Here is a 13,771-nt window from a genome sequence, read left to right on the forward strand (position 1 = left end):
TCGACGAATCACCTCTTCTACTGTAAGCTTTATCCTGCTCCATGTTGGGTCATCTCGGAGAATTACACACGAGGTTTGGCGTCACTACAGTAAAACACGCTGGCGAACCCCTGGCACTCAGACTGCACCTGCAGCGGATCCCGGACGAAGGGCATAACTCTGAAGCGAATAATCCGTCAGTTCCCAATGGAAATGTCTCACCTCGTCGGTGCTCCCCCCCCAAGTCGCCCAGTTACAAGTCCTTCCTCATCTGGGACTTCTTCCTTTCTCTGCCTCTGTTCCCCCCCCAGACACCCTTCTCCACATTCAGGAAGCAATTAAGCGTGCAGCCAACAACGGCCCATCTGCTCAAGCTAGCTGATGCACCTCTCCCCGCTCTGAGGAGTTAAGTAGGGATGCCTGTCTCGAAAAAAGTTTTCGAGAGCCCTTATCGACCATGATCTGGTCCTTGAACTCCACAATCGGCCACAGTCCCTTCCTCATTCATATCTTGCATCAGAAAGACCGTCTGTGCAGCAGTGCTAGTGCTGATAGCTCCACAACCTCTCCTTTATCTCGAGTCAGTTAAGGACGGCTAGTCCCCCCTTCAGATACACTTTCATAAACAAGCCACGCCACTGTTTGTCCCGCTGTCAACCATCCGTTCGTTCGTCGTTATTATTAAAGTTTCATCCCCAGCTTTGACCTTGGGACAACCTTCTTCACACGCATAATATACTGCCCAGGCTTGGCAAAACGAGGCGTCAATGGCTTCAGCATACTCGAACGCCTCGCTCGATCCGCTACCAGACGACATTCGAAATGGCATGATTGCAATGGGATTATTTGGACTGGTGTCCACAATCTCGACCTTCACTTTGATGTCCTTCATCACCTATCGTATGATATACTGGAAGCGGTACTACGATCAACCCATTCACAAGAATCAAGTCTTCGTCCTGATTTATAACCTCCTTCTGGCCGATTTTCAGCAGGCTCTGAGTTTCCTGATATCTTTCCACTGGTTGGCGCAGGGAAAATTGGTTGGACCGAATACGCAATGCTTTGCTCAAGGATGGCTCATTCAAATTGGAGATATGTCCTCCGGACTCTGGGTGCTGTCCATCGCAGTCCACACTTTCGTTAGTCTGGTTGGCCAGAAACAGATACGCCATAGGACCTTCGTTGCATGCGTAATATCATTATGGACATTCTGTCTCTTTCTGACAGCAATTGGACCACTACTCAGCAAAGACGATTTCTTCGTCCCCGCTGGTGCATGGGTACGTCAATTCCCCTTTCTCACCAAAAAACACAACTGACATTCCCCAGTGCTGGATAAGTGACACCCACGAGAGCGAGCGTCTCTACCTCCACTACCTCTGGATCTTCATCTCCCAACTCGGCTCCCTCGTAATCTACATCAGTTTATTCTTCTTCCTACGCGGACGGCTCTCCAACGGACCTCTCTCCAATCCCTCTCTATCATCCAACTCCCAGGACCCGACCTCGTCCTCGAAATTCAAGCACGCGGCCTCGACTACCACGACCATCGTCTCGCAATCCAATAACGCCTTCGCTCTTTCCCGTCAACGAATCCTGCGCACAGCGAGAAACATGGTCTACTACCCCTTCGCCTACGTCGCGCTCACGTTACCGCTAGCTTCTGCCCGTGTAGCATCTATGGCTGGCCGGACGCCGCCTTTGGTGTTCTTCCCCGTAGCGGGTTCGCTCATGGCATGTTGCGGCGCAATTGACGTGATCCTTTATATCTCGACGCGAAAAGCGCTGGTGAAGAGCTCAGTGGGTATGATCGGGTCTGGATACTCGGAGAACACGAACGCACTGAGGCGATTCAGGACAGGAGAGGAGGAGCGACAGCAAAGGGAACGGAGTATCAGGATGAATAGGATGGAGTCTGATGTAGGCGTGGCGAACAGTGCGTCGCAGGGCAAGAAGGGGTTTGGGGATATTGTTGTTAGTCAGACCGTGGTTATGAGCGAAGAGGGGTCGGTGGAGGAGGGGAGGTCGCCTGGGGGAGCGGGAGGGGATGGGAGGAGTGAGCGGAGTGATAGTTTGAGGAGTTTGGTGAGGAGGAAGGACGAGGAGCAGGAGGATTTTGAGCGGCAGCAAAAGAGTTGGCTTGCTTGATTGATGATGTGACTGGGATGGTGATGATTTTTGTTTTCGTTTGTATATATGATACCAATTTAGCGGTTAATGTTATGTGTTTATTTTCATTGACATTCTTGTGAGTTGGGAATTCGTATGTGCGATTTTGCAAACATCGACTATCTCTTTTCTCATCACATCCTCTCCTCTCTTTCCACCAAATCCTCCATCCTCTCTCCATCTTCCCTTCACCACTCACCAAACCTACTACCTCCCCCTTTCAACTCTCACCCTCCCCTCGACTATCCTCCCCGAACCAAACTCACCCACAACTCCCGAAACCCACCCCCTCTCTTCCATCAAACCAACCGAGAAACAAAAGCCCCCAAAAAGCTTGTCTCAATAACCCGTATCCACGCAAAACGACGGGACGATCCTAATTCGCACTTCCTTCCCTTCCCTCCCTCCCTTCCTTCCTTTCTTCTAACTCCCTTCTGACTTCCGAGACATGTTTCTCCCACTATTCCACCAGTTTCTCCACCATGCTCCGCCGCTATAGTTTAGTGGAACCCGATAACGGCCCTAGAAGCTAATAAGAAGTGGAGTGTTTCCTTTCTTTCTATCCAGGAACGTTTTAGTTTCTAATTGGGTTGTGTTGGGATGGATGTCTGGTTTCTGGATGCGTGGTTCTGGGATGGAGATCAGACATGTTTTTTCAGTTCTCCGGGGTCAGGGTTAGGGTACCTGAGGATATATAGACAGGCTAGCTGAAAGTATCGCAGTGTAGGCGAGAGGGGAAAAGGGGGGCGGGCTGATCCACTTCGGTTCCAAGTTTAATTGCCGACGAGATGCATGATGGGAGAGGTGGGGCACGTGATGGGATGGGATGGGGGGTGAGACATGTTGCGGGTGTGAAGATCTATCAATAAACTGTGAGTCGAGTGGAGTGGATTGGAGTGGAGTGGAGTGGGTATGTCTCGATTGCGTCATGGTTCTTGCGAAGTTAAGGAAATGCGAAAGGAAAAGGAGAAGGTAGAAAAATGGTAGAAAAATGACTCGTGAATCAATTCTAGACTATTTGTTGATCTGCCGGAGAAAACGTTCCTAGATACATATCATATCATGTCGACTAACCAAGCCAAGCTCACGGATACTAGCTCTCCCGTCTTCGTCGTCCCATGTTTAGGTAGACGTCGATAGCTCGGACTAGCTCGGTGTAGCTCTGTGGTGACGAGTCGTGGCTTTGGGCTAGGTTGTGGGCTACGGGGAGAAAGAAAGTTTGGTTGGGTTGTGGGATTGAGTTTTGAGCTACCGGTAGTGCTTTAATTAAGGAAGAGAAGTTGTGATAGAGTACAGTAGCAGTGGCGATCTTCTAGCGACTTTCGGAAGATGTATTTGCTGGCACGACCACGAGGACTGTGAGTATTCTCCCTTCATGAGGTAAGGAGAAGAGGAGCAAGATCTTCAAGAGCAAAGTAAAATTTTGTAGATATCGTGATCCGATCTACCCACCCATACCCAGTCCAAGGAACAACCATGCCAACGCCCCTCCCAAAATACAAGCAAATCTGAAGCCTGAAGCGACATGTACGGATCAAAGAGCAGCCCGATCAAAGCTTTACTCTCCCACCATTCAACTCCTCCCAATCCTTCTTGCTGAACTTAGCATACGTCCCACCCCTCAACCAAAACAGCTCATCACCAGCTACCTTCTCCGGATTCACGCCCTGCGTTCGCACAACGTGTTTTTGATGCTTGTTAGTGCCCGTCAACTCCATCTGCTTCGTCAATCTCAGGAACAATGGTACAGCGCTTCTTGGAAGTTCGGCATGGATATGTCTCGCAAGATCCTGCATCAGTCTCTCACTCGGCTCTTCGGCCAAGACAAGAGCAGCGCAGCCAGCTCTGCCGTCGTGGTGTGGAAGTTCGATGCCATATACGTTCGCTTCGTGGACTGCGCCATGGGTACCGAACGACTCTGAGACTTCGCTCGTGGAGATATTCTCGCCCTTCCATCGATAGGTATCACCGATCCGATCGTTGAAATATGTGCAGCCCTTTTCATCAGCAGACAGCATGTCACCCGTCCTGAAATATGCGTCGCCCTTCACAAACACGTTCCTCATTATCTTACTCTCCGTAGAGTCCTTGTTATTCCAATACCCCTGATACTTTTTCGAAATATCGTCCGGATCTAACTGATACAGGACCTCTCCAGGCTCTCCTTGCGGTACTCGTTTGCAGAACCCGGTATCAGGGAATCGATACGGCATCTCTGTTTCCCAATCCATCTCGACGATCTCGACAGTACCTTTGACGATTAGGGAAGCGATGCTGCCTGCGCGACCGATGGCGCCTTTGCTAAAGTCGTTGCGGCTGAAGTTCCATGCTGCGGACGAACTTTCTGTCGCAGAGTAGAATTCTGCGATACCTGCTATGCCGAACCGTTCCTTGAAGCGGTTCCAGATATCGGGCCTCAAACCATTTCCGAAGGCTACTTTGACTTTGTGTTTCTTGTCGAGATTCTCGCCTGTTACCGGGTCGAGTTGAGGAGGGGCGGAGAGAAGATATCGACAAGTCTCTCCAACGTATTGAATGTAGGTTGCTTCTGTAGCCCGGACTTCTTCCCAAAATGTTTTGGTGGAAAATTTCTTGCCGAGGGAGAAGGCAGCTCCAGCGCGAAGTGCTGTGCAGAAGCCTAAGACAGAGGCCGAGGAATGATAGAGAGGCATAGACTACTGCGTGTTAGACATGCTAACAAGACGTAGAAATTGGAACTCACTGTGTAGAAAACATCCTTTTGAGTGAACCACATCCATGGAACGACCAATCCACTACCAACAATAATCTTTGACCAACTAACAATTGCTCCTTTTGGTAGTCCGGTGGTGCCGCTGGTGAAGATGATGATACCCATATTCTGCCTTTTGTCTTCTGCTCGATCGGCATCCGGTACTCTCACAGCCTCGGTCACAGCAATTTCCGCCTCTAGTTCTGGTGTGAATACCTCGAATTGAACCTCTGGAAGCTCATCTAGAACTTCTTGGGTAACGTTTGACTGAACCTCGGGGTCGATGAATGCAACCCTGGCGGTAGAGACTCGGATACAGTGGGCGAGGGCCTTCTTGGTGAGGTTGTAATTGATGAACGCTGGCTTGGCACCAATGCTCCATAATGCCATCCACATGAAGACGAACTTTTCCGAGTTCATAAAGTCCATAGCCACGATCTCCTTTGGCTTGATACCATACTTCGTCTTTAACCATGTTCCTTGCTTCAAGGCAATCTGGTAGACCTGCTTGTATGTCCATCGTCGACCTTCGAAGATGATGAATGTATTGTTCGCGGTCTTCCTATTGGTGGCATAACCTTCTAGGACGTAGAAGACATTCAACCTGGCTTTCTTCTCGTTGAATCCCATTTGAATCGTTGCTTTCATGGCCGCTCCCAGTAATCGATAGTCGTACGTCAAGCCGAGTCTTGCGTCGAGGTACATGGCCCCCGCCACAGCAGCAGGAGCTGCGAGCGCAATTGGGACTGTTGATCGTTGTCAGCATGCTTCGGAGGAATAGGAATCAAGGGGGCTTACCCGGCATCGCGAGGATTTGTGTGTACGATGGAGAAAGAGGTTCGCAGTGAAGTGTCTCAGCGACCGAATTGTTCGTGAGATAAGCGATATGGGATGGTCCGTGTAAATGCTTTCTTCTATATTATGGGGAAGAGAGGAGAAAGAGAAAACACATAAGTAGTAAATCAGGAACAGGGACAGCATGACAGATAAGAAAAAGGCATCAGCAGGAGCAGAGCAGAGCAGAGGCGTCCATCCCGCGCCGTCTGACCCTGTTCCTGCTCCGACTCCTGAGATTGGGTGAGATATGTTTGTTGAATGGACTACAGATTCCAAATTCCGCTATTTCTGCTATGCTTGCGAACCTCGGTACGGACTAATATGCGAACGCCACACCAGCAAATCTCCCCGCATTCCGCAGCCAGACTATGGCTCGATAGGGTATGCTTAACGTGGGGTAGAATGGAAAAGAGGAGCTGTTTATTTGTATTATTGCTGTTCAAAATACATTCATTCACATAACGTGATATCAGAATAACCAATTAATTCAACATTCTTCGAATTTGGACTTTTCGCATCAAGCGCATCTCTCTGGTAACGATGATGACACGGTGCATTATCAGCAAGCGGCCGGCCGGGCACGGCACAGCAGGGGTCATCGTCATCGCTTCCTCAGCCGCGAGTCTCGCTGGCCCAAATCAGCCTCACTCGTCAAGCGCCAACGATCGGCAAGCTCATTGGGAACTTCCGTGATCGCTATCGCTATCGCGTCCGCGTCGCATCTCCAACAAAACTCTTTATTGAACAGCTGTCGATTAACCAATGCGACAACTTCAGTCTCGCCATGTCAGCACCGACTGAAGACGAAGTTCCCAACCCTCTGGAAGCTGAAGGAAGCTCAGAGGCTCCGTCCAATGCCGTCCACATCGCGCCGAAGAAAAAGGAGCCACCTCCTGAATCCCCAGAGAGCATTCGATTGCGATCTCTTGTTATTGCTTCCTTCTGGGCCATAATTATACTGGTGGGACTGCCAATATGGTGGAGAACGACGACAATATACCGGGCAAGCTTGCCTATGGACCAGATGATGGAATGGGCCGATGGAAAAGTATGCTTTGGTAGTTCAAAATCAAAATACAGGCTTCTGCTAATAGCCATAGGCATGTCGGCCTGTCTTTCCATTGCGCATATCGATTGAAGCGGAGTCTCTGCAGGATCACGAAGCTCAGCATCTTCTGCGAACGACCCAGCATGCATTAGATGACTTGAACGAATTCTCGGCGCATCACTTACGACTGCAACTTTCCCAACCCGCCAATGCCTCTATCAGTATAACAGGCCTCTCTGCCGGTGTTGCAGAGGAGGAGGAGGTCGCTCTTACGATCAGATTATTACCAGGCACAACCACACAAGCAGATTTGCAAGCATACTCGCCCATTCTCGATATTTATTATACCCCAAACCAGATTCCCTCGAGCTCCTCCTCCGCCTCTTCACTAGCCAATTACATCGCAAACACACTTCGAGGCTTATTTGCTGAAGAACAGGCTATGATTGCCTACCTTCTGTCTACCAGTTCTGCTCCACCAGAGCGAAGCCCTAAAGCACTCTCCCCAGATGTTGCCGAATCTCTTGCGAAATGGACAACTCGATCCATGAAATACTCCCGAACATATCACATTACCTTTTCTCTTTTCACACCGACAGCCACTCCTTCGAGTTGGGACATTGAAGCTGCGTTGGAAGAACACATGAAGCCTCTCCTAGCAAGCTTCTCGGAGATCAGCAACTTCACAATTGATACTCAGGTTCAGCTGTATGCTACGCCTGGCGTTAGCGGTAATGTGCTGAAGAAGGAAGATCTAAGTGGGTTTATCAATGCAGCGGAATGGCCTCTGAGTCCCAGCATCGGAGGTGCTCCTACTGTGAATTTTATCCTTTACGTCGGCGACATGGAAGTTGAAGGGGGTGGCAAGAGTTGGTTGATCCCACAATGGGGTGGTGTGGTTATTCAATCCGATATGTCAGACCTACGACCAGCAATGTTGATCTTCTCCAACCAACTGATGTCCCTCCTCGGCGCACCAGAAGCTGGATCTCTCCCACTACGCCTAATGACATTAGTCCGAGTCCGAAGTCTAGGCCTCCTCCTCAAAGCCAGCGGCACCATGGGCAGTCTCGCCCGACTAACCCTCAACCTCCCAAGTATCAGCATCCCCCGCAGCGTCGCAGACGGAGTCTACACAACCATCTCCCACCTCCGAAAAGCGTGCGATGGCCTAGGCGGCAAAGAAGGGTTAGAAAATGCCAGGATAGCAGAAGAAGCGGCAGAGAAAGCTTTCTTCGAGAAGAGTATGGTGGCTATGGTCTACTTTCCAGACGAGCACAAGGTTGCGGTTTATTTGCCGCTGTTGGGACCAGTGGGTGTCCCGCTTGTGATGGGGGTATTGAAGGAGTTTAAGGCGTGGAGGAAACGGAGGAGGGAGAGTAGGTTGGTTAGTTGAGAATTTATGACGATTTTTACGCAAGAGGTGTGGTGTGATTTTGTGATGCTTGGAGTGACGCGAGTTGAAGAGTAAGTGCTCCTACAGTAGACAGCGGTTCGGATCCTGTTGGGGCGCGAGTGCGGTCTTGTGGAGGGACAATATTGCTTGAAAGACTGGAATGTGGTGGGACATTGAATCCTTTTGTTGCACATCGCATAGCGTTAAGAGGGTGAAGCAAAGACGTGCTTGAGATGTTGAGACGGGAAAAGCAAGTGCTTTTAGACGGCCGAAAGAGTGGGATTTGCTGGGGCATTAGAAATACTTTTGTTGTATATCGTATGTCGATGAAGGGGTGAAGGAAGGACGTGCTTTGAGATTTTGAGGTTGGTAGAGAAGTGCTCTTGAGCGGCTCCAGATCCTGTGAGATCGTGAGCGTTGTGATATTGAGGAACAATATCGTTCGGAGGACTGGAATATGTTGGGACATTGAGACTAGTGTTAATGTCGGTGCCTAGAGAAGCACAATGCCTAGTCTTGCTTTCTGGTGTGTTACCAAGAGTTGCGATGTTCCTGGAAGATTTTATTCGCGTTGATTTCATTTTTTAGGTAGAGACATTGAGGGACTTGGTATCTTACAAAGTCTTCGGGATTTTCCGAGGAATGCCTTTACCTATCTCAAGTTCTTTGCTTTTATTTTGACAAAACAAATGCTTTGACCATTGGGCAACATTTTTTAACAATGTAATGCTTCCTCAAACCTTGCTGCACATTCCACCTTGTCTCTATCCCCCACCATCAAAACATCTCCGACTCATAATCATCCACTGCAATCTTCTTCTTTCCTTCCTCTACCCTGCTTGTCTTCCTCCCATTTCCAGATACACTGCCCAACACACCCATATTCTGATACGCCTTCTCCCTCGCTCTTTCTCTATCTTTTGAACTCATCCCAGCCCTAACCACAGTCCTCGTACTCGCACCACTACTCACTCTACCCCCCTCCACCCTCTCTTCAAACCCCCTACTCTCCTTCCTCTCCCCACTGACCCTCCTCTCCCTCCGTTCCTTCTCCCTCAATACCTGCGCAGCCTTAAAAGCAAGCACACTCCCCTCCAAAACATCATCCCTCTCCCCATCAACATCAACCCACTCCCCATCCCCATCCCTCAACTCATGCCTCTTCCCCTCCTCCACTTTCCTCCCCTTACCCTCCCCCATCGGCCTCACAGCAGTCAAAACTTCAGGCCTATCACTCCCTCCTCCAACACTAATCCTGATCCTGGACGCCTCGGTGTACCTCTCGGGATCAGCAACCTGCAGTCTAACCCCTCTCAGTGCCTCGAAAGCCCGCTCTGCGTTCGATATATGGTGCGCTATTCTCGTTCTTTCTTCTGGTTCGAAAGATAATGGTCCAAGATCGTTGGACTGGGATTCCGGTTCAGGGGGAGAAGGTGAACCTTCTCTTTGTCTTGGCCTTCCTCTTTCTGGTACTCTGCTCTCGGCTCGAGGCTGGACGTGATCTTCATCTTGGACCGGGACTTGGTCCTCAAGCTGGACCGCCGGCTGATGAGCCGTAAGCCGTGCTAAAAGGGATCTTTGCGTAGATGGGAGGATGGCATGGCCGTTCGTGGTCGGAGTAGCGCGTAATAGCCAACGATACATCCCCATCTCCAGGATGAAGCCACACACCAAGAAGATGCCGAGGAAAACGAGGAATACGATGAGGGGTACAGGGAGGGCGGTGCTGGAATTTGAGGGCGGTGTGTTGGAGGTGTCGTCGCGGTGGTGGAGGTGGGGTGCCATTGTGGGGCTAAGGAATAGGTAGGAGGGGGAAAAGAGGGGAGGGCTTAGGTTTGATATATATAGAGATCATTGATCTTATCTGAAGGTTATAGATGTCTTTCTTCGATTTGATCTTTATTATGGGCACATACATTTGCCTTTGGAAAGACTTCTCGGCATTTAATGTGAGGTTGCGGGATACAGATCTTCATAGTATGAAAGTCTGGTGTTTGCTTAGGGTTTTAGGTAGGGTAAACGTGCTTGCAGAGGACAGATACTTTGAAGTAGAAGATCTGTTAAAGCCTTTGGGACAATGGTGGTGGACTTCATTTCTAAGAAGAAAGACCTCTTGCTGGCCTACCAAGAACGGAGTTTATGAAGCTCAAAATCACTATCCTTGTGTTGGACTATACCGGTCAGTGAACAAATAGCTGTTTTATCAAAGGCTCTTCATCATTCATTTCAGGTCTTGCATCACTACAACAAACATTTTCTTATATCAGAACTAATCACTTCAAGTGAATAGCTGCAATGACGTGACAGCTCCAATCCTACATAGGTACATTTCCTCATCTCGCTTAAAGACGAGAAATAGCCTCTTTCCCTTTATGGTCACAACTAGACTGAACACTTTTATGGTCATTAAGTCAACAGCTGCAGATGCTGTTGGCCTGACTCGATGCCCTAGCCTTTGAATTTTGTTTGTGACCATGCATACACTACATAACCTCATGATCTCAAAGAACGCCCTAGACATGTAAGCCTTTCAAAAAAAATCCCTCATCAATAACAGTAACAAAACCCCTCTCAACGACAATCAATACCTTAACAACAAACTTCCCTCTCACCTAAAATCTCCATCCCATCCAAATCAAAAAATGCCACGAAAAGTACCCTCCACTCTCTTCTCTCTTTTCTTCGAGACCGACTAACCGTCACAGCCTCACACAAACACAACCAAACTCCTCGGCATCGGCCTTGTGGTCTTCGCCTCGGTCCAGCTGAGAAAGTATATCAAGGAACGAAATACAGATGGGATAGTGGCTTGCGTTGCGACGGTGGGGTTGGTGTGCTTGAAGTTGGGGAGGGGTGGTTTGAGAGGAAGGTAGAGGGAGGGGATGGGTAGTATATTGGATTTGGAAGTTGGGACAGATATTTCGAAGGTGAAAGGCTGGTGGCTGCTGAGTTTGGTGACCGACTTTTGAGATGGAGAGTTTCTGTCTTCAAATTTTAGCACAATTCTTTCAAAATGTCCGTCTCCAGTGAATGACTTTGGATTCTGATATGTGCTCTGCAGAAATCAGGGACTCTTGTAGACTAGAGAATAATGTTCATTGGCTTTGCCTTCAATATGTTATTTCTCTTAGTTCCGACTTAGCCATACAAGAGGAGAGAGAGGAGCGTCTCCGCCATAGTATTGCATACATGCAAGCATCTAGAGAATCTGCTACATCTGGCCCACACACAGATAGACTATCCGTCTACCCTCTTTCACAGCCTTCTGCCTTGCCACGTCTCCTATTTCTTTTCATAAATAAGATCTCGGAATATGCGACAGAGCCTATACTGTAGCCAGAAGGAGCAAAACTTACCTAAGTATCGTTGTGGTGAGGCGGCCGCCGAAGCCGGAAGAAGAGTAGCCTTTGACAAACATGCTTTTACTCGTCTATTATCTATACCAATAGTGAGCTTTTCCAAACACTTCGACTACCATAAGATCGCTCGGCTCAATCTCTAATCGAACAACAACCTTCCAGTCCCTGACAACTACACTCCTCAACCGGACGAAAACTCCACCCCGATCTCCTCTTTCATCACTCATCATGCCAAGAAGAGTAAGCACTCGCCCAGATCGACCCAACTCCCAGCTAATCTCAAACAGCAGCCAGGTCCAACCCCACTCACCGGCACTCTTCTCCATTACCAGCTTGTCCGCGCCGCTTGCTTCTTCTGTCTCAACACCATGATGATCCAAATGGTCTACTGCTGGCGGTTCTTGCCGGGAGAGCTTCGGTTGGTGCTTTTGATTATCGGGTACTGGCTTCGGGTTGCGATTGTTGGGTGGATGTTGCACATTTGGCTGACGGGTGGGAGGTATTGGATGTAGACTCGGACTTCGGAAGAAAAATATGGGACTAGAGACTTGGAAGGAGGGTGAGACATGGGTGTTGGGGGTGTTGAAGCGAAAGTTTGGGGAAAGGGAGTTGAAAGTGATGGTGAAAGTAAGAGTGAGGCAATTATGGTGTAACCTATGCCAATAGGAATGCACCTGAACATAACTTCTTTCAGATGTGTATCTGTCGGTGTGATTTGAGATTCCATTGGTGGATCATAGAGTCTACTCATTTTCAGAGGACAACAAGATGACATAGTCACGGCTACTCAGATATGATGTTTCCCATAGTTTCCCAGATTCTCTGCTACCTGGAAGTGACATTCAGATCTTTAATCTCAAGAGTAAGGGCCTAGAATATGCTTGTTGGGAATGGAAATTTAGACTAGAACGTCGAAGAATTTTCCCTTGCTTGTGTGATGGTGCTTGAAGATTCCATCAACTCCTAAATCTGCCGCACGTTGCCAATTTCCAATTTCTTGCTTCTTCAAATCCAAAGGAAAGAGGACAAAGCAGCACTGACACCCAGAAAGTCATATGCCCTGGTAACCGAGTCCAGAAGTTACCACAACCATGCCCACCAGAACCATGCCGCTACCCATTGAGGAGTTACTATTGCTAGATACGTTTCAACCTTATAACAGTTGAATTTGAATTTGCTAACCTTTGACTTTAGGTCCAAGAAAGAAGTTTTTGCGCAGTTCTCCTCGCTTTGTTAATCTGCTGGGTGGCTGTCTTTGATGGAATTGCGTGCTACATTTACTATGACTTTAATTCTTTTCGTGGGGTTTTGGTACCATGCGCAGCAGCACTACTGGTGGTAGCGGGCTTGCCCATTCTCTTGCGAATTGCATGGATCCTACAAAAGCGGGCTGATGGGGCTAAAAAGGATGTCTGTAAGATCTTGAAGGAAGCATGGCATCGAGGGCCATCTGGGAGCAGTCCGAGTGCCAATGAGGAACGAAAGGTGTCAAAAACTTGGTTTTGGGACCGATATTGTAATTGACATGAATGCTCGCTTTATTTACTAGCAGAAAACAAACACACATCTACAAAGAATAGTCCATTAGTAGCTTCTGTGCAATGCAATCCCATCTACAGCAGCACAAAGGATACAGTGAAAGAGGAGGACATGGACATGTTCAGCTCAGTTTTAAAATTATATAACACTTCAACCTCTCGCCGTGATAATCATTTCAAATCAAATCAAAAGCAATGCAGAATCCACTCCATACCGTAAACGGTCGAGCGATACGGACACGAGCCCAGCCACCCAGAGGAAGAGACGAAGCTGGCCATGCCTTCACCAAGAATCTGGTCTTGAAAACTGTAAGCCATTTCCCTCCTCCATCATTGAGGTGCTTGGATCAACTAACTATATCATAGTTCCTGTCCTTGTGCTTCATTGTAGGTTTCTGCATTGCTCTTGCACTCATCTTTGCATTTGATCAGCTCTACAACTGCCTGGGTTTATCGGAAAGGAGGAGCAAGGAGTTTGCGATTGCATCGGGCGGCTTGTTAACCCTGGGTGGGAATTTATGGAGCTTTTGGAGGTTTCATGCTAGGAACCGGGCTTGAATGACTGATGGTGTGAGAGGTTGGAGGAGTGGTGATGTTATGAGCCAAACGAGTTGTGAGAATACTGTGGGAGCTGATGATAGACAATTGCAATCTTGAAAACAATACATTCTGTGCTGTCAGCAGTGTCCGTAGAATGGCGAGCTATGAAAT

At 48.6% G+C, this 13,771-nt stretch overlaps 4 protein-coding genes across 4 annotated transcripts; 2 read left to right on the plus strand and 2 right to left on the minus strand.

Annotated features, from left to right (window-relative positions):
- Positions 1-338: 338 nt before the first annotated feature.
- On the plus strand, positions 339-2,130 carry LY89DRAFT_761129 (uncharacterized protein; the record flags this gene model as incomplete). The annotated part of the gene is made up of 3 exons (XM_018221534.1): positions 339-1,262; positions 1,312-1,490; positions 1,593-2,130. Exons 1-3 carry the CDS (start codon positions 747-749, stop codon positions 2,128-2,130), a joined length of 1,233 nt encoding a protein of 410 aa, XP_018063898.1. The 5' UTR covers positions 339-746.
- A 1,430-nt stretch (positions 2,131-3,560) lies between these two features.
- Positions 3,561-6,168, minus strand: LY89DRAFT_627712 (AMP-binding enzyme). Its single transcript, XM_018211152.1, has 3 exons — positions 5,681-6,168; positions 4,874-5,628; positions 3,561-4,826 (listed from the first exon to the last, which is right to left on the minus strand). The coding sequence occupies exons 1-3, from the start codon at positions 5,685-5,687 to the stop codon at positions 3,702-3,704; spliced, it is 1,887 nt and encodes a 628-aa protein (XP_018063899.1). The 5' UTR covers positions 5,688-6,168; the 3' UTR covers positions 3,561-3,701.
- Positions 6,169-6,436: 268 nt separating this feature from the next.
- Positions 6,437-8,452, plus strand: LY89DRAFT_710947 (uncharacterized protein). The gene is made up of 2 exons (XM_018217873.1): positions 6,437-6,767; positions 6,820-8,452. Exons 1-2 carry the CDS (start codon positions 6,504-6,506, stop codon positions 8,161-8,163), a joined length of 1,608 nt encoding a protein of 535 aa, XP_018063900.1. The 5' UTR covers positions 6,437-6,503; the 3' UTR covers positions 8,164-8,452.
- Positions 8,453-8,940: 488 nt separating this feature from the next.
- LY89DRAFT_675719 (uncharacterized protein) lies at positions 8,941-9,948 on the minus strand (the record flags this gene model as incomplete). The annotated part of the gene is made up of 1 exon (XM_018213529.1): positions 8,941-9,948. The coding sequence occupies one exon, from the start codon at positions 9,946-9,948 to the stop codon at positions 8,941-8,943; it is 1,008 nt and encodes a 335-aa protein (XP_018063901.1).
- Positions 9,949-13,771: the final 3,823 nt, after the last annotated feature.

This window comes from Mollisia scopiformis (genome assembly GCF_001500285.1).
Source record: "Mollisia scopiformis unplaced genomic scaffold LY89scaffold_28, whole genome shotgun sequence".
Lineage (NCBI taxonomy): Eukaryota > Fungi > Ascomycota > Leotiomycetes > Helotiales > Mollisiaceae > Mollisia > Mollisia scopiformis.

Coding starts and splice junctions, on each gene's coding strand:
- LY89DRAFT_627712 (XM_018211152.1), bottom strand. Junction 4,827..4,873: donor AAAAGGATGTTTTCTACACA/GTGAGTTCCAAT, acceptor AACACGCAGTAG/TCTATGCCTCTCTATCATTC.
- LY89DRAFT_710947 (XM_018217873.1), top strand. CDS start 6,504: ATGTCAGCACCGACTGAAGACGAAGTTCCCAACCCTCTGGAAGCTGAA. Junction 6,768..6,819: donor TGGAATGGGCCGATGGAAAA/GTATGCTTTGGT, acceptor TAATAGCCATAG/GCATGTCGGCCTGTCTTTCC.